General features: G+C 44.2%; 1 protein-coding gene and 1 non-coding gene across 2 annotated transcripts in view; both read right to left on the bottom strand.

The window, feature by feature from the left end:
* The window catches only part of LOC119843349 (store-operated calcium entry regulator STIMATE-like), a 75,587-nt gene that overhangs the window by 51,308 nt on the left and 1,745 nt on the right, over positions 1-22,534 (bottom strand). Inside the window, exon 2 of the mRNA XM_043508418.1 lies at positions 15,278-15,338. Within this exon, the coding sequence (XP_043364353.1) occupies positions 15,278-15,338 (61 nt within the window). The remainder of the gene's footprint in view (positions 1-15,277; positions 15,339-22,534) is intronic.
* Positions 12,707-12,902, bottom strand: LOC119850263. The gene has a single exon (XR_005290795.1). It is a non-coding gene; the product is annotated as a U2 spliceosomal RNA (small nuclear RNA).

Consider the following 22,534-nt stretch of genomic DNA (forward strand, 5'->3'; position numbering starts at 1 on the left):
CATTATTAGTCTAAACACACAGCTTCCCAGATGGCTTGGTCTGAGAAACAATGGAAGGGGAGAGAGAACAGCTGTTTGAAGCAACTAATGAGCGAAAGGCTCTCAAGATCAATGGCTCATGAGCTGGAGGGGTTCTGGACATACATACATCCTTTCTGGAACAGGGTATCTGTAGAGAAGAAACCGTGGATATGTCTACGCTAGAAACGCTGCGACTGTGCCACTGCAGTGTAGACACTTCCTATGGCAAGAGAAGGGGTTCTTCCATCACTGTACGAAATCCATCTCTCCTAGAGGAGGTAGCTAGGTCGATGGAAGAATTCTTGCATCCACCTAGCGGTGTTTACATCGGGGTTTCGGTCAGCTTAACTACATCACACTGGGCATGAAATATTTCACAGCCCTGAGCAATGTAGTTAGGTCAACCTAACTTTGAAGTGTTGGCCAGCCCTGAGCCAAAGTTAGGACTGCATCTCTAGCTTCTTTCTAGCAGGCATTGTGGCCCAGTGACTAGAACGCTGGACTAGACTCAGAAGACCTGGGTTCTAGTCCCAACTCTGCCAGTGGCCTACTGGATGACTCTGTGCAAGCCTCTGCCCCTCAATTTCCCCATCTATAAAATGGGGATAGTGCTACTCTTTTGTAGGGCATTGTGAGATCTAATGTGGAAAAGCACTGTACAAGAACTAGGTATTATATTATATGCTCATTCCCCCCTGAAGCATCTGGAACCAGTCATGGTCTAGATGAATCACTGATCTGACCCAGTATGGCCATTCTGATGTTTCTTATTATAATGTAATTGAATAGTGAAAAGCCTGAAGCTCAGAAACTAAGTCACAGGATCACAGCATATGGTCTTTCCCCTTTCTGGTTTAATCAGTTCAAGTCCTGCCCACGTTTTTGGGAAAGATTCATTACAATATGACCAATTGTCCATGGTCTGTGTAAAGTGAAGTGAGCTTGGCAGCTTGCATTCCAAGTATTCCCATCACAGAACGATCATTGCACTTGACCTCCTTGCTGACCTTTTCACGAAGAGGCCAGAGATTCAATGGGCCATGGAATTAAACTGGTCAGGGAAGCTAAACTATCCTCTTACCACTAGATGTGCTTCCTCTAGGTCAGTGGTTCTCAAATTTCATTGCTCCGCAACCCCCTTCTGACAACAAAAATTACTATATGACCCCAGGAGGGGGTCCGAAGCCAGAACCTGCCCGAGCCCCGCCAAAGCCGAAGCCCCACCACCTTGGGCAGGGAGACAAAGTGAAAGCCCAAGGGCTTCAGCCCCAGGTGGGGGAGACTAACTTGAGCCCCATCACCCAGGGCTTAAGCCCTTGGGCTTTGGCTTCGGCCTGGGGCTCAGGCTTCAGCTTAGGGACATTCTTTCCTGACAAGCAGATTACCATTGGTGATGTTAAAATGCCAACAGTGATCCTGGGTAACCCAGCCAACCCTTGCTTCCTGAGTCATCAGCCATACACTAGCCACCCCAACAGCACCAAGGAAAGATTCAGCTACTGGCTCAGCAGGTGCAGAATGACAGCTCAATGCACTTTTGGTAGACTGAAGAGGCGCTGGCGTTGTTTACTCACAACTTGGATCTCTGGGGAGGGGGGAAGAGACAACTCAGGGGTTATAGCTGCCTCCTGTATAAATGTCTGTGAAGCAAAGGGAGAAAAGTTGCTGCCATGGTGGAGGTGGAGCAACTGTCTGCCAAGTTTGAACAGCCTGACCTGAGGGCTATACGAAGAGCTCAACATGAAGCTACATAGCTCAGGGAGGCTTTGAGAGAGCACTTTAAAGAGGAGAAACAGTAATGCATTGTGGTTTACTGTGCTCTATGTGGCCCTGCAGTTTTGAGGCCTGTTCGGAACTGTGTGGTGCTTGGTGTACATCTATGAATATAAGCACTATCAATGCACTTGTTAATTTTACAGTGCTTGCTGTACATTTATTATTATTACACTGTTTGTCTATGATCCTATGAGTTGCGCGTTCAGTAACAAGTGTGTGCTTTCAGAACTGCTAGGCACTCTGCAGCATATGTTGTGAATTAATCACAATTAATTAAATTTTCCAAATAATGGAATTGTATTCAGTAACAAAACCAGTGTAAAGAAAAACCGGTGCAATTTAAAACCAAATATACTGAAAACTTAACAAATGAATGGAACAGAATTTAAGGGAAAGAACATTCATGCCCATTTTACCTTATACACACTGACCTGGAAAAGCCACGGTTGCAGTGTATGTGAAGCTGTGGTTGTCCTTAAATTTCTCTAGGATGGAATGGTAGGGTAGGAATATGATCCCTGATGCTACATGGAATCATGAGGGGGCACTAAGAATGTGCTGTAATGGAGTTCTCCATGGATTGCAAAGGGAGGCAGGCCTGTGATTGCTGAGCCTATAGGCCTACAAGAGTCAGTGGTGTCTGTGTTTTTTGGTTCTTCTCTTGCGTATGTAATGGAAAAGCTTTCACACCAAGTACAAGTACTGTCCATATTTTACTATACCGAAATTCCATAGGAAGAGTCACATTTTTCCCAATAATGTGCAATAAAAGTCTAGCTTGGGAGACGGCAAACTACAGCCCACGGGCTGGATCCGGCCCATCAGGGCTTTCAATGCGGCCCGTGGGATTGCCAGCCCCGTGGCACAGCGGGGCTAAGGCAGGCTCCCTGCATGCCCTGGCCCCGCGCTGCTCCTGGAAGCAGCTGGCACCACATCCCTGCGGCCCCCGGGAGAATGGGAGTAGAGGGCTCCATGCGCTACCCTCGCCTGCAGGCACCGCCTCCCACAGTTCCCATTGGCCAGGTACGGGGAACCGCGGCCAATGAAAGCTTCGGGGGTGGTACCCACAGGCAAGGGCAGTGCATGGAGCCCTCTGCCCCCCCTTCCTTCCCCCAAGGGCCGCAGAGCCAGCTGCTTCTAGGAGCAGTGCAAGGCCAGGGCAGGCAGGGAGCCTGCCTTAGCCCTGCTGTGCACCACTGCCACCCCAGAGCCACTCGAGGTAAGCAGCACCAGGCCAGAACCTGTACCCTGAACCCCTCCTGCACCCCAAACCTCTGCCCTGAGCCCCCTAACCCCTGCCCTGAGCCCCCTCTTACACTCCACACCCCCTCCTGCACAACAACCCCCTGCCCCAGCCCTTCATTCATGGCCCTGCATATAATTTCCTCACCCAGATGTGGCCCTCAGACCAAAACATTTGTCCACCCTGGTCTAGTGGCTAACAAAAAAAAAAATTAATGTGTTGTTCTATTTAAAATGTAGATCCTTTACATTAAGTAAGGGATCCCTTGACCTGCTAGGAAGCCAGCATTTTGTCAGATGATGAATTTCTTTAACAATTTCCTCCCCAAACTGCTTAATTCCTGGACACAACCACCATATGTGCAAGTATGTTTTCCTTTTCCTGAAACTCCTCCAAAAGGAAGACTCCCTAGCAACAGAAGTATGAGCGAGTTAAATGCCATTTGTATAGTAATTTATGAAAACATCTTTATGAGCTACACAAATTGAAGATGTATGTCCCATTTCCCATATAGAGACCCACTCATCCAGATCAATTTCTTTGTGCAAATCCCTCTCCCAACTTTTCATCTTGGTTGTTTCCTTAACATCTTTTTCAATCAAAATTGTACATATCTTAGAAATTAAACCTTTCATTCTAGCTTGCACCTGAGTCAAGTCCTCAAATGCAGTTAAAGGTAAAGATAGAGCTGCCTTGTATCCAGATTTCACAATAGAATGTTTGAGTTATAAACTCTGAAAATATGGGATCATTATTTACCTTATTACATATTTCTTGGTATGATTTCAAAACAGACGCCTGGAACAGCTGTCCTAACTGAGTTATCTTAGCTCGTACTCACATTTCCTAGGAATACATTCCTGATTATTAATGAAAGTAGCTTAGGGTGAGGGTCTTGGCAATAGGAATTTCAAAAAACTTATCTAAAGCTATTAAAGGTGATCTGGATGAATGGGTAATTTAATTTTATCTTTGGTAACCCAATTTATTTTTTAACCCAACAATCACTATGAATAGCTATATCTGGGCTCCAGTCTTGTTGGAGTTTTACCAAGTGTTTGGATGGTCTACTGTTAACTCAATGGACCACATCTTTTAATGGCGATACACGATAATAAATAATAATAATAAAATAATAATAATAATAATAATAAGCCAAATTGGGGAAAGCGAGACCACCCCACTTTGTAGACTTAAAAAGAACTTTAGAACTCAACCTGTGTCTTTTGTGTTTTCATACGAGTTTTAATAGCTCATCCTGTCATGTTTTTAATGTCATGTCAGGGATACCAACAGGGATGCACTGAAAAAACAAAAACAAACAAACAACAACTGTGGGAGGTTTGTCTTTACTGAGGATACCTTACCTAGCCAAGAAATTTCATACAGACGCTCCCTGGGTTACGCAAGACCCGACTTATGCAAATCCGCACTTACAGAAAAAGTTCCATAAGCTAGAAATAGGAGGGTTTTGTTGTTGTTGTTTTGGGGGGGGTTTTTTGCATAAAACAGTCAGGTATGTTTCCGACTTGTGCAAAATTCGAGTTATGCAAGGCATTCCAGACTGGAATGATTGCGTAAGTCGTGGAGCATCTGTATTCCATTCTTCCAACTCTTTTACTATGTTATTTAACACTGGAGGGCAATTTGCCTTAAGATTTTTATCTTTTTCCACAATATTTATTTCTAAATATTTTAAAGATTCCTTTACCCACTTAAATTTACATAGTGGACAGCAGTTTGCTTTGACTCCTTCAGGAATGTGAATTGATAACATTTCAGCTTTATTGTAGTTTATTTTGAAGTCCGATACCTGCACAAATTACAAAGTCATTTGTTCTATAACTTTGAACAAGGTGTCTGGATTCTGCAAATATAACAAGACATCATCAGCACACAAAGCTATTTTGTGTTCTACTCCAGAAGGTATTTTGATGTTCTTTACCAAGGGGCTGTTTCTCACATTTATTGCAAATGTATTCCCAGGGGAAACAGGAGGGCAGAGGCATGACAGATAACCCTGTCTTATATCCCTAAACAAATTAAAAGGACTGATCACTATTAGTCAAAGCAGACCAACAAGGGTGAGTATATAGGACCAACCTGCCCCGTAAAACAGATTTCCAAAACCAAACCTCACCAAAATCTGTCTAAGGTACTCCCACTCCAGACCCTTGAAGGTTTCCTCAGTGTCCAAGAAAGCAGCGCACAGAAAGAATTGCTAGAATTAACATTATAGGTCAAATTAAGAACCCTTTCATATCATCAAATAGATGCTTGCCAGCAATGAACACAGATTGGTCAGGGTGAACATAGTTGGGAAAAACGACACTCAATCCGTTTGCTAGCGTTATGCTCTGCATAAATTTTAGCATGTGCATTAAAGAAATAGCTCTATATGGCGCACTTAAGACCCTTTCCTTCTTTTGCAATGACCACAATTTTTGCCTTTTCCATGACTCTGGACTCTTGCTTCCCTACAATATACTATTAAACAATTCAGTCACAACACGGACCAACTCTTGCTTTAGAGCTCTGTAATACTCCCCAGCAAACCTGTTCAGATCTGGAGCGTTACTGGATTTTTAATTCTTAATTACAACTTCAACTTCTGCCTCTTGTAGATTTAGGTCTACCTTCCAAAACAGTTCTTTAACCAAACTCTCTTCTTCAAGAGCGCTCGTCTTTTTGAGGTATGATATTTTATGAGGTATGATAAGGATTTCCCCACTCCTCCACCCCACCATTACCACCTTTCCAGGATCCCAGAGAATACTTCTATTGAGCCAATCCTTATTTTCTTCTCTATATTTCTGAAAATATTCTTCCAGCTCTTGAATTCTGAGGGATTCATATAACAAAGATCTATTAAACCACCAGGACCTTTGTTTTTGCACAGAGTCTCAGTCTTTTAGTCTGATATATGCAGGAGCATGATCAGACCAAGTTGTAACTCCCAGATTAGCTTTTTTTCCCCCCAGATATGGAATTTTTGACCTGGTCTCAGTTTAAAGCCATGCCTCAGAGACAAGACCAGGGCTATGAGCTCCACCATTATCTAGACCCATTTTGGTATTTATCAGCGCCCTCCCCCACATCATGATTGGGCTTTATCACCACAAGACCCCTGTGAGGCAGGAAAGCATTATCTGCAGTTTACAGACAGGGACCTGAGGCACAGGTAAGTTCAGTGAATTGTTCCGTCACAAAGAAAGTCTAGCAGATCCCAGAACTAAAGCCAAGACCAAGTCTTAGTCCAGGGACTCAGTATTACCACCACCAGAAGTACAAAAAACACAAGTCCCGCACCCCAAAAAATCATGACATTTAAGAGATTTGGGGTTTTATTTGCCTTTTGGGTAACCTCTGCTCACATTTTCAATCCTTCCTCTGTAACCATGAAGGTTAGAATCTTTCTTTTAAACAAAAGCTGAGTTTTTCCTATAAGCAAGAGACTCCAGGAGGTGGGGCTTTAGGACCTCAAATGCCCTAAGTTTCATGTTGCAGGATTTGGCAACCCTGACGCTATGTCTACACTTCATCTGGGATGTGCAATTCCCAGCTGGGTAGATGTATATGCATTAGCTCTGATGGAGCTAGCTCACTCAAAAGAACAGTCTGGCTGTGGAGGCATGAGCAGGAGGCGAGCAGCCCAAGTATGTACCTAAGATATCAGATGGCGCCGGACTTGGGCAGCTAGTGCAACCCGCTGCGGCCACACTGCTATTTATGGCACGCTAGCTGAAGTGGCTCTAACGTGTGTATGTCTCCACAAGCTGCGAATTACACCTTCCAGCTCTACTGCCCTGAGTGACAACTGCTAGACCACCCTTCTGCCCCATTCAGTTCGATAACCTGGGGCCCGTTTTGTTCAATATCTTCATAAATGATCTGGAGGATGGTGTGGATTGCACTCTCAGCAAATTTGCAGATGATACTAAACTGGGAGGAGTGGTAGATACGCTGGAGGGGAGGGATAGGATACAGAAGGACCTAGACAAATTGGAGGATTGGGCCAAAAGAAATCTAATGAGGTTCAATAAGGATAAGTGCAGGGTCCTGCACTTAGGATGGAAGAATCCAATGCACCGCTACAGACTAGGGACCGAATGGCTCGGCAGCAGTTCTGCGGAAAAGGACCTAGGGGTGACAGTGGACGAGAAGCTGGATATGAGTCAGCAGTGTGCCCTTGTTGCCAAGAGGGCCAATGGCATTTTGGGATGTATAAGTAGGGGCATAGCGAGCAGATCGAGGGACGTGATCGTTCCCCTCTATTCGACACTGGTGAGGCCTCATCTGGAGTACTGTGTCCAGTTTTGGGCCCCACACTACAAGAAGGATGTGGATAAATTGGAAAGAGTACAGCGAAGGGCAACAAAAATGATTAGGGGTCTAGAGCACATGACTTATGAGGAGAGGCTGAGGGAGCTGGGATTGTTTAGTCTGCAGAAGAGAAGAATGAGGGGGGATTTGATAGCTGCTTTCAACTACCTGAAAGGGGGTTTCAAAGAGGATGGCTCTAGACTGTTCTCAATGGTAGCAGATGACAGAACGAGGAGTAATGGTCTCAAGTTGCAATGGGGGAGGTTTAGATTGGATATTAGGAAAAACTTTTTCACTAAGAGGGTGGTGAAACACTGGAATGCGTTACCTAGGGAGGTGGTAGAATCTCCTTCCTTAGAGGTTTTTAAGGTCAGGCTTGACAAAGCCCTGGCTAGGATGATTTAACTGGGACTTGGTCCTGCTTTGAGCAGGGGGTTGGACTAGATGACCTTCTGGGGTCCCTTCCAACCCTGATATTCTATGATTCTATGAACCTGTAAAGCCAGACAGCACCTCCAGATGTCCAATATGACAGCTGTGCAAAGAGAGCACTTGTTATTCAGTATTTCTCCATCAGTCATTCTTTGGACCACTGCATAAGAGAGATATCCTTTCACGGATTGTCTACCACCAACCCTTCAAAATGTTTCATTCTGTAGTCCAGCCACTGAGGCTTGAGAAATGGTTTTAAGTGAACAGGGGTTTATATCTTAAGGATTTGATCAATTGGAGTCAGTCAACTGGACACAATCCTCCTCAAATGCAGAAGATGAACAGAAGTGGATGAGTGAAGGAGTCACTAACTGACCTAGGGCTGTAATTTGTTTAAATTTTAAGTTCTGATTAAACCTGCCAATCAGGAAAAAAAATACAGGGATCAGTTGTGATGTTTCCTCACAAGCTGATGCAGGAAGCCCGGCAGGAGGGGTTTCGGAAAAGGGGTTAAGCAGATGCTTTGTAGTTCACGAGGGAGCAAGAGCAGCTTTAAGGATAATAATCTTGTTTTGATTGTTCTAATTAAGTTCCTAATTACGCTCCTTGTTCAGTTAGAAGAAAGCAACACTGTCATTCCTAGTTCTATGAGGCTTTGCAATACGTGCGTTAAAGACACTAGGAGATTTATGTAGTTTTGGTTCAAGTTAGATCTCTATAATCATCATATTTATGCTCCTCAGAAGCCAGAATCTGCATGCTATAATTTAGAAACCCGCCTGTTTTGCATCTAGTTTACAATAATTTGTTTAAGCCAGCCTTCAAAAGATGTAATCACAAAATTAAAGATCAAAATTGAAAAGCTTGATACAAAGTTATCAGTTTTTTTTAAAATTAGACCTATTATCCAGATCCTACCCTGACTTTTGTGCATGGAACATGTATGGTATGCTCTGTAAATTCCAGTATTTTATGAATAAAAGATCTGCTTTCAGATGTACTTGACAAGAGGAAGGGAAAGTTTCTCTCTCAAACCTTTAGAAAAGTCACTTTGTTGTAACAGCTCCAACAAAAGAATGGAAGCTGTCAAGTTGAACAACCATTCCTCTTGTAGTAAGCTGATCAGTTGGTTGCACTCGGTTTGTGATGTTTGACAGAACAGACATGAAAAGCCCAACCAAGACACACAAGAAGGATTTGAAGAGCGAAAGATGCAAGTGCACTAATTCAAAGCATCTCACATCAAACCTTAAGTTCTAGTCCAGTGCTCCTTGTCCCAGTCAGGCTAACATGTCCATGCCACTGTGCCGTGAGGGGCAGGGGGACCATTGCTGCACACAGGCAAGCTGCATATGGGCCAGGGCGTAAGCCGCATTGGGTAGAAGACCCTCCCTTGCTTCCCAGGTCACCCTCAGCAGTGAGATATCTTCCAGGACAAACTCCTGTGGAAAATGTGGGGACAGTGTTCAGTATAGGGGCCCTCTGCAGCTGTTGGCTCTCCCCAAGGCACAGAAACCCAGAGGACAGTACGGCATGAAACAATCAGTCCCCTTTGCTCCTGTGCTTACTCACCATTTTGGGGCTCCTGTGGGTTATGTGCGCTTGCTTTGGGACAGGCAATTTCTGCTATTGTGTAGACTGCGTTTGTCTACTTTAAGTATGGGGGAATCATTGCTCTGACTGGTGTGAACAATGCTGCCTCTGTTAAGTGTTGCATTTTGACTTTACAGATGCAACCTTGAGACCTCAGCCATCCCTGTTATCAATGGCTGAAAGACTCCAAAGAATTGGGAAGTGGTCACATAGAAGCAAAAAGAGGACATGCTGCATGAAGTGATGCAGCAGTCCATTAATGAAAATCAAAAAGTGCAGGAGTGGCGGGAGAGTGAAAGGAGGGTCCGCCAGCAAAATGCGGATCGCCGGCACTAAAGCACGGAGCGGCTGCTAAGCATTATGGAGCGCCAAGCAGACTCGATACAGGCGCTCGTAACCATGCAGGCAGAGGACTTCCACGCCCGCCCCCCCTTGCAGCCCTTGTCCCAAAACTCTTTCCCTTGTGCCCCCATGTCACCTCCAACCTATTTTCCCCAACATCCGGGTTCTTATCGCCACCAGCTGCCTCCAACATCTGTAGCTTCACCACCCAGTCCTGCAAACTACGACCCTTACCCACTGCACTCAACCCCCATCACCATGCATTTTAGCCAGCCAGAAGTGCAGCACTCATTGCACAGCACTTCAGACAGGAGGGCAGAGTATGAGAACAGGACATACGCAAATCTGTGATTGTACCGTTCCCCATGCCACCCCCTTGCCCTTTCCGTTTCCCAAGCAGTTGCCAGTCTGTCAGTGCATCCCACATAGGCGTTCATGAATCTGCCACATCGGTTCACACGGGTCTGCGTAATCACCCAGTAATATCCTTTCCTGTAAATCTACTCTCCTCTGAATGGCAGGCATTAGTTGGGTATATATGTGCCATCAATAGCACCTGCATAGTTTGGAAACATCATTTTTTTCAAATCCTGCAGTTACTGCAAGAATATTTCCCAATTTAGCCAGGGTTGCACTGGAATGTGTCCAGTCCTGACACAGATTTCTGGTTGCATAATCTATGCTTCTTAGCATCACAACTCACTCTGCTGTTCTAGGTTAGCTTTCTCAGGGCATTGTGGGACATATTGCCAGTCCCTTCTGGGATGGTGGGTGGTCTTGGCCTGGGTTGAGTTAGGAAATTAATTTCCCAACCTAGAGTGCTCTCTCCTGGTCCTGTAAGAGATGGATCCTGCTTATCCTAACAACCAGGACCAACAACCGATTGAGGCCATGTTTCTTTGGCATGCCATAGCAGAAGCCGTCTCCTAGAGATGGTGGTGCATATTGCAGCTTGTTCTGTAACTTTAGATATCAGCAGGGTAAAGGATGTGGTATGAACCTGAACAGAACCGAATGAGTTTACAATTAACAATTTACACTTCATTTCAGACAACATTACTCCTCCCCTCTGGAGTCCTCTTGTTTATCTTGCTCCACTTTATTCAAAAAGCCACCTTTGCTATAAAAACTTCTTCTCAAAGGCACCTTGAAGACCACTGCTCTAGGAGTGTAAACACTGCTGCTTGATGCTGTTTTCAGAAGAAACTTTTCCAATATATTGCCTCTATTCTGCATCTCCAGCAAGCTAAGTAACCTTGCTATGAAAGAGGAGCACAAAGTATTCTGATCCACTCGTGCCCAATACACCATCCTTGTTCTTTACTTGTATTCTACCCTCCTGATGATGCAGCCAAATGCCCTGTTGCAATTACAGATTGTTGCAAACAATCCTTAAAGCTAAAAGTTCAGCCTCTTCCCTGATCAGAGTAGACGTAGAGTGTTCCATTTGAACAGACATGCTCCGTTTCGACTCACTGCTTCTAGTTTATCCATATGCTTCTTTATTTACACAAAATGACTCACCCCTCATCACTGGGAATCCTTCCCATGTTGTTGCCATTAGCAAATTGGCAAATTCAAAGAAATTTCACGCTATTTGTTCTTTGCTGCTAGCGGGCCAGAGGGACATAACAGTTGATCTAAAGTGCAGGATTTGTGAAAAGCATTTATAAAACATAACCACTAAAGTGTTTCAGTTAAAGCTCTAATTGTAACAGATTTAAACCATCTCCCTGCACAGTTTAGAAGCCAGATACCGCACCATGTGTTAGCATCAGTTAAATTGGGCAAAAACAGACTAATCCGGTGAACTATGTTAGTCTATTTTCATTGACCAAACTCAGCAAAATACAGACAGTAAAGAGACAGATTTTCCAGCTTGAATAATTCAATTATTTTAGATTTCAGAGTAGCAGCTGTGTTAGTCTGTATTCGCAAAAAGAAAAGGAGCACTTGTGCACCTTAGAGACTAACAAATTTATTAGAGCATAAGCTTTCGTGAGCTACAGCTCACTTCATCGGGTGCATCCGAAGAAGTGAGCTGTAGCTCACGAAAGCTTATGCTCTAATAAATTTGTTAGTCTCTAAGGTGTCACAAGTACTCCTTTTCAATTATTTTAGTAATCCAGGAAAGGAATTTAAGAGGTTTTATTAAAATTTTTATCCTGAAAAACTTCCCCTTAAGATTGCAACTGCTGAGTCCTGGCTTTGAAATTATTCTCTCCAAAAGGTCCAGAGATACAAATAAGCCTCAAAGTTTGGATGCTTCTCCAGATCTTTTCAGGTCTTACTTCATCATCTCTACTCCCGTTCCAGCAACAACAGACTTAAGATGCCTAGTTCTATTCCTGGCTTGTTGTGCAACTTTGGGCAAGCCATTTAACTGTCCTGTGCCTCAGTTTGCCTACCCTAAATCACTGATGGCAATGCATACCTACCTCATGAGAGCGTAGTAAGTTTGGTTAATAATGTTTCACTTGTCTAAAGAAGTAGAGCTTTATAACCATTCATGGAGCCTCATATTACCCCAAGGAAGTATTCACCCAGCTATCTTACAGATAAGGAAACAGAGGCACTGAAAGGTTGAGCAACTTATCCAAGGAAGTCTGTGGCAAAGTCATGAAAAGAACCCAGAAAACTCCCTGCTCTAGCCATAGGTTAAGATGTATTTTGAGATATTTGGAGGACAAGGACTACAGATTGCAAGTTAGTCTCCTCCTATTTACTGCACTGATCCCAGCTTACCTCTAAAACCTACACTACCCACTTTCAAATACATACCTTTACATCCGTCTCCTCCCCCACAAACTAGTCTGTATAGTTATGTAAACAGATCTTTTATTGAATAGCTTCCCAGAGTCAGATGCACTCAGAAAGCCTCTCTCCAACTAGAGTTAGCAAGTCTGGATGCATTTGATGGGAGAAGTTTGCTTCTGAGATTTCAGAAAAGTTTCAGATACAAGTTTTTCCCGCTCCTCTCCCTACTCCACCTGCGTTTTTTTTTTCCCCCTGCAATATCAGGTTGATGCTTGGGATGGACAGAGCAAGCTTCTATTCCACCCCCCTGTTCCAAAAATCAATTTAATATACAGTCCTCAAATAAAGGACATATCAGATATTAAATTGATAAGACCAGATTTAAAATTTTTATTAAACTTAAGAGGAAAGGTACTGTATATCTGGGGTCAGGCTTGGGTTATGGGGGACTGCAAGCATCAGTTGCAAGGTTCATGAGGTACATACATATCACATAACCAGCATACATCCAGATTGCAGTGTGGGAGTTTTTAAAGCGTCAGTGGGTAAGCTTCAGAGTAGCAGTCGTGTTAGTCTGTATTCGCAAAAAGAAAAGGAGTACTTGTGGCACCTTAGAGACTAACAAATTTTATTTGAGCATAAGCTTTTGTGACCTACAGCTCACTTCATCGATGCATCCGATGAAGTGAACTGTAGCTCACAAAAGCTTATGTTCTAATAAATTTGTTAGTCGCTAAGGTGCCACAAGTACTCCTTTTCTTTTAGTGGATAAGCTGGCTCAGGTACGCCACCCATGGAATGTATTGAATCCAAGTCAGCATTGGTGTAGAGAATAAGTACATGGGTGGAGTGCGTCCTTCCGTTCATCAGGGAAGGAAGTGGGTTATTTCCCTGGTCTGCATTCTCGGTTACTCTTAGAAACCATAACCAAGTTCAGCGCTTTGTTCTGCTAGGCACCGTATAACATTGTGACAAATGGTCCCAGTTACAAAGAGATTACAATATAAATAGGTAAGACAGAAGGGAATCAGAACCACAGAAAGGTGTAGTGACTTATTCAAGATCAGCAAGTTATTGGCCTAGGCAGCCTGACTCCTACTTCGGTGGCCTTATCCAGACCAGCCCCCGGCCTCACTCTTACTCATTAGCACCTTAACAGTAAGCTATCAGTTGCATTAGTCAGGAGCCTCAAATTAAAACTATCCAGTGAATTCTCTCCCCATCCTCCACTAATACCAGGCTCTTGTTCCTCCATTGTTAGCAATAATTTCCACCTCTCTTCATTTGAATTGACTATTTGGTAAACTCTGTTCTGGGGTTTTAAATCTCCAGTGACTTTGCAGCTTAAGTCATCTTTGGTATTAGAGCAATACGTGGAAAACATACAATTCCAATTAAGCAACATTGTATTTGCTGCCAGTCCATTCTGTTATGTCAGTTTTATCTTCCCACTAGTATAAACCAATAATGAATGACCTTTCCCTCATCATTAGAGTTTTATAAATGACTAATTGTTCACTATAGCACAGCCAATTTTAATAGATTAAATTGATGATTTTGTATTTAATTACAATCAAATTAGGATCTGTGGCAATAATCTTGAGAACAAGTGTCAGGTCCCTTAATATGTATTTACCCAGGATTTATTCTAGCCTCCTCAGCAATGTATATATTAGGAGTTTGTGTTTGGAGGGTTTTTTTTTTTTTTTTAAATTATGCTGAGGAAAAAATGGTACAAGCAAGATAGGAAATCCCATATTCAGGCTCACAAGTCAAACCTATTGTGCAGGGTTAGCCACAGTGTAGACTTTCAGTTATAATCCGCTTGTGCCACACAGAACCCTTTAATGTTAAGCAGGGAGGGAGGGGTTTTTTGGTCTTTAACTCAAAGAGATCTGTGTTTATACTCTGGCTTCAATGTCTGATTTCTGGAGACAGCTCCCATTACAGATAAATATTAATTCTATTGGGGCTATGCTCCATCATCATGCACTATGTGTAATGATTTACCCCTGTTCAAAGCGGGTGCAAGACACTACCATGTCAGTTGTAAGTGGTTACACACTGTAAAGCCACACATAAAGGTCTCTGGTCTCTACATCCTGATGAAGACAGCCAAAACCCAGCCTTTCACAGTCTTTTTGCACTTGCTATTAACATGTTTTAAAGTTATTTTTATTGGAAGGCACACAGTTTATCAGCATTCCCAGAAGCAGTGCTAACCCCAACCCAAGACCATTAGAAGACAGAAGTAACTTAAACCTACTCCATCATCACCACCCTGACACTCCAAGATCTACTATAGATTGTTCACTCCTTTGAACACTCATGTTTTAGGTGTGCTAACAGGATCTTGTCTACATTAACAGCCATTATTATTATAGGTGCATGCATTATTATTATAGGTGTATAGGGGTGTAATCTAATGCATCTAATAATTTCCTTTAGTTAAAATATGTTTTCAGCACACCAGAGACCACACTGCATAATATAATCAATTACTGATCTTTGGAGTGTGTATCAGGATTTGAACTTAAATTACATTTTGTTAATCCCTGCTCCCATCAGACCCCTTTTACAATATATAGAAACAATAGAAATACATCTTTGCAAAAGGTCAAACGGAAACATCTCTCAAGGACACCTTTTCTCTTTCAGTGTTGGCAACCCAAAAATTGCAGCATTATAGCCCAATAGAAGCTCTTGGACTAAAACATACTCTGATGAGAAAGTAATTCTCATTGTCCAATCAGAAATACAAGAGGCAGTATAAACAGATTAGATTTTTACCTTTGCTCCCACTGCGTTGGCAATCTGAGATATTCGCAAGCCACAACCCATGGAAGAAAACCTAAATGTGCACTAACACAACGTTTACAGCCTCCCTTTCAAAAGTATGCCCGTTCTCTGCTAGGTACACCTTGCGTCTCACAGCCTAACAACAGGGAACAGCCTTCCCAAAAAATAAAAGACCAGACATTTAAAGTAGTTTTTAAATGTGAACACAGGAGTTGGACATAACCCACCTTTTCTACATCAAAGACATGGTGAGAGAGTGGGGGGAATAGATCACACAACAAAAAACCTGTTAATACGTGACCTTTGCTAAAGTTTTAAGACACTTAATTGAAAGCAGGCTTGGAAGGATTTGATTCGATTCTTTTTCCCAGTAAATGTTGATTTCACTGAACAAACACAAACTGACAAAAATATTTCCCCCGCTGATCATCAAAATTCACAGAGAGGCAAAGCAAGAAAAGTGCTGCTAGAGAATTTATTGGAGTTTGATTTAAAGATATTCCAATTGTATATTTTGACCTGGGATGCTGACATCATGTCTTTTAAGGTTAAAGTTTTAACTTTTGGAATCTGCTATGAGGCTTAGACTTTCAGCTTGTGCCACATACAACTCTTTAATGTTAAAACAGGAAGGGAGGGGTTTTTTTTTTGTCTTTAACGCAAAGAGATCTTTCTGTTGGAGACCAGCATTTCACACCACTTAATGTCTCTCTCCTGTCTGGTGTTTACAGTTACAGAGGCTTACAATGCAAACACTCAATAATGCCTTACTATATGGGATACAGAAGCCATAAGTGAGATTAATGCAGGCAGCAACTCACAAGCATACAATAAAGTCTAAACACATTCTTATAATTCTAATACCTAGTTTAACAATAGGCGAGCCAGACTGATTTCAGCTTCATATTTGTCAATATTTCATTGAGGCCTGGGGATGTTGGCCTGACTTGGCACCTGACCCGCTGGCGTCACACAAGCTTCCTGTCATTGCCTTCAAACTTCTACCCCTTTCAATTATCCACCCTTGTCTAGCCTGGCATTATGCCCCTTTCCACTTCAGTGATGCCTGCCTCATGCACCTGTAACCCACACACCTCCTGGGTGTGGTGCTCTGTCCCATCTAGTGGCACCAAGACCACTTAGTGATTAATGAGTCTGCTACAACCTTAGCTAAGAGGCACGTGACTTTTAGCTCATGCAGTAGAGAATCATGCACTAAGCTCCACAGGCCCCAGGTTTGATCCCGCCCGACGACAACAAGTGTCTGTCAGTGTTACACACCCATTTGTCACTTTTTCACACGATCTCCATGCTGCCCTCTTTGCACAGAATGCCTTTCTGCAGCCAGAGATGACCCCTGCCTGCTGATGGGGGTGCGGGCACAACTCTGGAATAGCTCAATCAGACCCTCCTCCCAGAAAGCGGTGCCCTCCCTCTCGGAAAGCAGCAGCACCTCCCTGCAGTTCCCAGCTGTTCCTCCTGCCTCTGTTTCTCCCTGCCTGGTGCAACTCGCTGGCTCAGCTGCCCCATAGGAGGGGTCCTGGCTCCATGATGTGACTGAGCAATCGGGAGGGATGTGACCCCAAATGCCCCCCACTCGTCACCTCTTTCTGCAACACACCAACAAGGCCCCTTCCCTTTCTACGTTTAGGTCCTACCTGGAGATTCAGGTCTGCTCTGATGCCTAGGGAGGATTCAGCTGATAAATAATGAACAGTAAAAAAGGATTTTTTTAAAAAAGTTCACTTCAGTTGTCAAGATGTGGCCAAGCTCCACCTTGAGCACTTGACTTACATGTTGTCCCCTTTCCTTCTAACTTCTGTTTGTCTATGTCTTTACAGTGGAAGCCCTGGAGCAAGGATGGTGGCTTTTTAGTTTGAAAAACATTGAGCACATTGTGGGTGTTTCTGAAAAGCAAATAATAAATGATCTCTAGCTAGGGTTGCCAAACTTTCTAATCGCACAAAACCGAACACCCTTGCCCAGCCTCCTGCCTCTTCCCTGAGGCCCCGCCCCATGCTCACTCCATCCTCCCTCCCTCCGTGGCTCGCTTTCCCTCACCCTTGTTCACTTGCTCATTTTCACCAGGCTGGGGCAGGGGATTGAGGTACAGGAGGAGGTGAGGGCTCCAGCTGGGAGTGTGGGCTCTGGGGTGGGCCCAGGGATGAGGGGTTTGGGTGCAGGAGGGGGCTCTGGGCTGGGGCTGAGGGATTTGAAGTGTGAGCCAGGGCTCCGGGCTGAGGCAGGAGCTTGGGATGTGGGACGGGGTACAGGAGGGAATTTGGGTGTGGGAGGGGGCTTAGGGCTGGGGCAGGAAGCAGGGGCACTGAAGGGGGTTCAGGGTGCAGGCTCCAGGCAGTGCTGACATCAGACAGGTCCAGGGAAGTAAGTGACTGGCATGTCCCTTTGGCTCCTAGGTGTAGGCATAGCCAGGAGGCTCTGTGCACTGCCCCACCTGCAGGTGCTGCCCCCGCAGCTCCCATTGGCCATGGTTCCTAATCAATGGGAACTGCGGAGCCGGCACTCGGAGCAGAGGCAGCGCATGGAGCCCCCGTGGCTATCCTACACCTAGGAGCCAAAGGGACATGCTAGCTGCTTCCTGGGAGATGTGCAGACCTGGGTAAGGAGCCTGCCAGCCCCGCACCAACTGGATTTTTAATGGCCTGGTCTGCAGTGATGACTGGAGCCACCAGGTCAAAAACCGGACACCTGGCAACCCTATCTCCAGCTCACACCTTGCTGAAGCGAATGGGATCAAGGAGGAATGAGTCCCAGTTTATCTGGACAAACTGGGCCGAAGTAGGTCTGTCTACATAGTGAGGGCAGCATCTCTTGCAGCAGACAAAGGGAGAGATGTAAACGTGCCCAGCAAAAGTGGGAAAAATGGGTTTGTTCGTAATGGAAGTCTGATCTGCCCTGTAAGATGTTATGGGGTGTCTATACTAGGCCACAGATTTTCTACTGTTTTCATCACTGGTTCAGTTCTGTTGATATCTGTCCTGGGAGTGCTCAGGTATTAGGATTTGCAGCACCTAGGGTCCTTAGCCAAGATCAGGGCCCTATTGTGCTAGGAGCTGGACATACACATGTTAACAGACCATCCCTTCCCAAGGTATTTCACAGTCCAAGGCCCTTGTCAGGAATCAGGACCTGCTGCTGAACCTAGGACCAGCTAGTTGACCTACAGTTGAACACTCTGACTGACCAGAATCCCTGGATTGGCAGAGAGGCATCACCAGACCTGATCTTAAGCCCAGCAGCAGGGCCAAGCCAGTGGCTGCTCAGTGCTTATGCCTGCAGCTGCAATCACGCCTGTTCCCATCCTTGTTCCCCTGCTTGGTTCTTGACCCCAACTCTGATGCCTAGCCTCGGTCTGGGCCAGCTGACCTGTCCTTCTAGCGCTCTGGTCCCCGACAGATCCTGTAGACATGTTTGCCTATATTTTCAGTCCCTGCTAACTTCATTTAGTGTTAGGACTGTTCCACACTTCTGAAAAAAAATCAGGCCACTTATTTAATTGCCTGAATATGAAATTTTAGGCACCCATCATTGAAAGTAATTTTCTGTGTCTCACTTTTCCCATCTGGAAAATGGGGATAATGACACATGCCCCCTTTTCCCAAGCGTTTGGAGATCTCCTCTGGAAGTAGCACAGGAGCATGAGGGCCATAGTTTGTCAGTCCCCTGGTAAAGTACGTGAGGTGATTGGGGATGCAAGATCACAACCCTGGGCAAAAGGTTCAAGATTGTCAAGGATGGAAGCCTAATGGTAGGCTCCAAAATTCATTTTTTCTTCTACTTGGTGTTTCCAAAGGGAAGAGCACTCAAGACCTACTGTGGACCTGGCATTGTTTACATACCTTTGGTGATCGAGAAGACAGTGAGTGAGAAAACCAGTTGTTCATTTGGGGCCTAATAAGAGTTTTCCCCATTCACTTCCACTGGAGCAAGTTTGGGTCCTGTATCCATGGTTTGGAAATATTTACACCTAAAAAGTGCAGTGCAATTTGAGTGACATCCCTCATTTGCCTACATGCTATAACCTCATGTTCCATGCAATAGATTGTATGTCTGCTCATCCAACCACCACTGAATATACACAGTGGACCCAATTCTGCATCCTCACTTGCACACTCAGATAGAATTATATCCGAGTAGCAGCAGTAGAAAGAATAATGCTTAGTAGTACAATTGGGCCAAAGGTTTAAGCTTGCCCAGATCTGATCTGAAACATCAGCAGTGGTGGCTGGCAGCATCCGTGCAAAATAAGGGTGTGGCATTGTGATAGAGCATTGTGTTCTCAGTGATCCTGTCACATTATGTATTTTGCTGTTCTGGCCCCATGTTAGTTTTCTTCCAAAACTTCTGCATTTAGCTTTCACTACAAAGGGCTTCCCATATTCTTAGAAGATAATAAGCTTTTTGAAATTGCTTGCTATTGGAAGCAAGGACAAAAGCAGCCTTCTTTGTAAATCAGTCTTACAGTGCTTGAAAAGTTGGGGATTCACCAGGGCCATGGGTGATTAATGACAACTTGCTTGTATGTCACCTCTTTTCACACATCTGATTGCGCTCATATCTGCTACCTGCTTGTTCTTCCTGCCGACATCTCTCGTCTTCGTTCAGCCCAGCCATCTGAGTTACCCTGTCACGCTCTCAGATTTCAAAACAATCGCATCGGAGCCCAGGTTTTACAGGATTTCCTCAGTTCAAGGCATATAATTCTGAGAATTTTTTGGCTCTGTGTCAGACAGGATATTAGTAGCCTCGCCAGGGGCTTTAAAGTGCTGACATTCACCACCCCTAGCACGGAAGCCAAGAGAGCACCCTTAGTGAAGCAAATGATTTTATTTCAGAGTAGCAGCTGTGTTAGTCTGTATTTGCAAAAAGAAAAGGAGTACTTGTGGCACCTTAGAGACTAACAAATTTATTAGAGCATAAGCTTTCGTGAGCTACAGCTCACGATGCATCCGATGAAGTGAGCTGTAGCTCACGAAAGCTTATGCTCTAATAAATTTGTTAGTCTTAAATGGTTTTATGTAACTGACTAACGTTCTCCTGTTTTCATCCACTTAAAAGCCCCCCGTACTTATTTATTATCTATTAGCAGTATTATGATAGTGCCCAGTTGTGGGCCAGGACACTGTTGTGCTAGGTGATGTACAAACACAGAACAAAAAGACCAGACCTTGCCCTGAGGATCTTAGGCCCAGCTTTACTGAAAGCAATAGAAGTTAGAAGCCTAAATACCATTGTGGACTGGAGCCTTAGTGTCTAACAAAAGACATTATACTCGGTAGTGGCAATCAGAGGTTACCGTAAATAAGAAAATAAAACGCTTTCCTAGTGAAATACATTGTATGTGACTCTTTTAAAAAGGGCCAGATTCTCAGATGGTGTAAACTGGCATGATTCTACAGACTTCAATGGAGTGATTTTGATTTACACTAGCTTAGTATCTGGCCCAAAATCTACTGCTAAAAATGAGTGGGGAACTAAATGGCTATTTTACTCACTGAGATCTGAGCTTCTGAATTACCACAGTTGATATCACTAGATAATGTGGGCCTCAACTTGCAAAATTTGGATCTAGACCAGGCAATAGAAAATCAAATCTGAATCATGCGGCTTGAGTCTGGCACAAAATAACGCTCAATCCTTTTGCCCTTTCCCTATAAAATGTTATTGTGCTGGAATACAACTGTGAAGAGTCGAGCTGACTAATATGGATGCTGACCCTGACTTTGCAGCAAGTCATGATCAGCTTTGTGTTAGCCAGGCGTGGTTAAACCATGCTTGGAGGGTTAGACCTACCTGCAACGATGTTGAACATGACTTTGTCCTGATTCAACTGATCATCATTGCATTAGCTAACTTGACTCTGCGTACACAGTCACAATAGAATTTTGTGAGGGACATGGGCCCTCAGACCCCACAGTAAGTGTAGACCCCAAAGAGAGCCAGCAGCCTCTCCCCAAAAGGAGTCCTAAAGAGACCAAGCAAAGCACCAACCACGAAAACGACCAGATCCTTTCTTCTAGCACAGTTGGGCTGCTCTGAAACCAACATTAATTATTATTATTGTATTACTGTAATGCATTGGAGCCCCAGTCATGGATCAGGCCCCCCTGGTGCTAGGGGCTGTACAAACAGAACAAAAAGATGATCCCTGCCCCCAAAGAGCTTATAGTCAAAGTATAAAACAAGAGACAACAGGTGGATACAGGCAGAGTGACAGGGGAGTACAAGGAAACAAGATGACAATATTGGACAACATGATAGGCAGTGTTCTCAGCACACCAGTGGCTGAATCCTTGTGAATTTCTTTGCAGAGAGACAAGATGGGTGAGCCAATATATTTTTGGACCAACTTCTGTTGGAGAGAGAGAGACAAGCTTTCAAGCTTACATAGAGCTCTTCTTCAGGTCTGGAAAACTAACTCCCCCACTTCCTTCTCCCCCTAAGACTGGAGGGGTGTTAACGGGCCACTTCACCTTGAATGGCCCCTTGAAATGTGGGTTAACTACTTGTGTTAAACAATCTGTTCCAATCTTGTATTTAGCTGTGACATGTCGAGGGCGTGTCTTCATGTATAGTGCCAGGCAGCTGCCTCGCTGTAGTGCTTTAGTGAAGACGTTTAGTGAAGAGTTTCTCCCATCGGCATAGTTATTCCATCTCCCTCAGAGCTCTCCCATTGACATAGCATGGTCTACGCAGGGGGCTAGATAGGTATAACTACGTCGCTCGGGGGGGGGGGGGGGTTCAGAACCCCTGAGCAACATAGTTATGCCAATATAGGTCTGTGGCATAGACCTGGCCTGAGTTATTAAATGATGCAAATGGGCTAGATTGACAGCCACCTGGTTAGCTGGATCACTAGCTTAGTAGATACATTAGCTAGTTACTGCTTGGAGGTTTTCTGAAGAGCCGTTGTCAGTAGCAGGAATGAAAAGGCTATCCAGAAATTAGATCCACTATTATAAACACAGTAAATCCTTTTTGCTTGAGGAAAGCAATTAGCGAGCAGACTCCTTTGCACAGAGCAGGAGCAGCATTACACAGCATATGCTTTCCTCCAGACAAGACCATTTCCCATGTTCTGGAGACATGTAGCTGTCCTGTTGGCTAGGGCTGTTGCTCTGCCAGTAGCACACAAAGAATTTGAAGGGGGAAAATCATTCCCTTGTGAATGAGCACACTAGTGCCATGAACAGATTGCAACATGGACATGGACCAAATCATATGCCT

The sequence above is a fragment of the Dermochelys coriacea genome, chromosome 1 (assembly GCF_009764565.3).
Source record: "Dermochelys coriacea isolate rDerCor1 chromosome 1, rDerCor1.pri.v4, whole genome shotgun sequence".
NCBI classification, from domain to species: Eukaryota; Metazoa; Chordata; order Testudines; family Dermochelyidae; genus Dermochelys; species Dermochelys coriacea.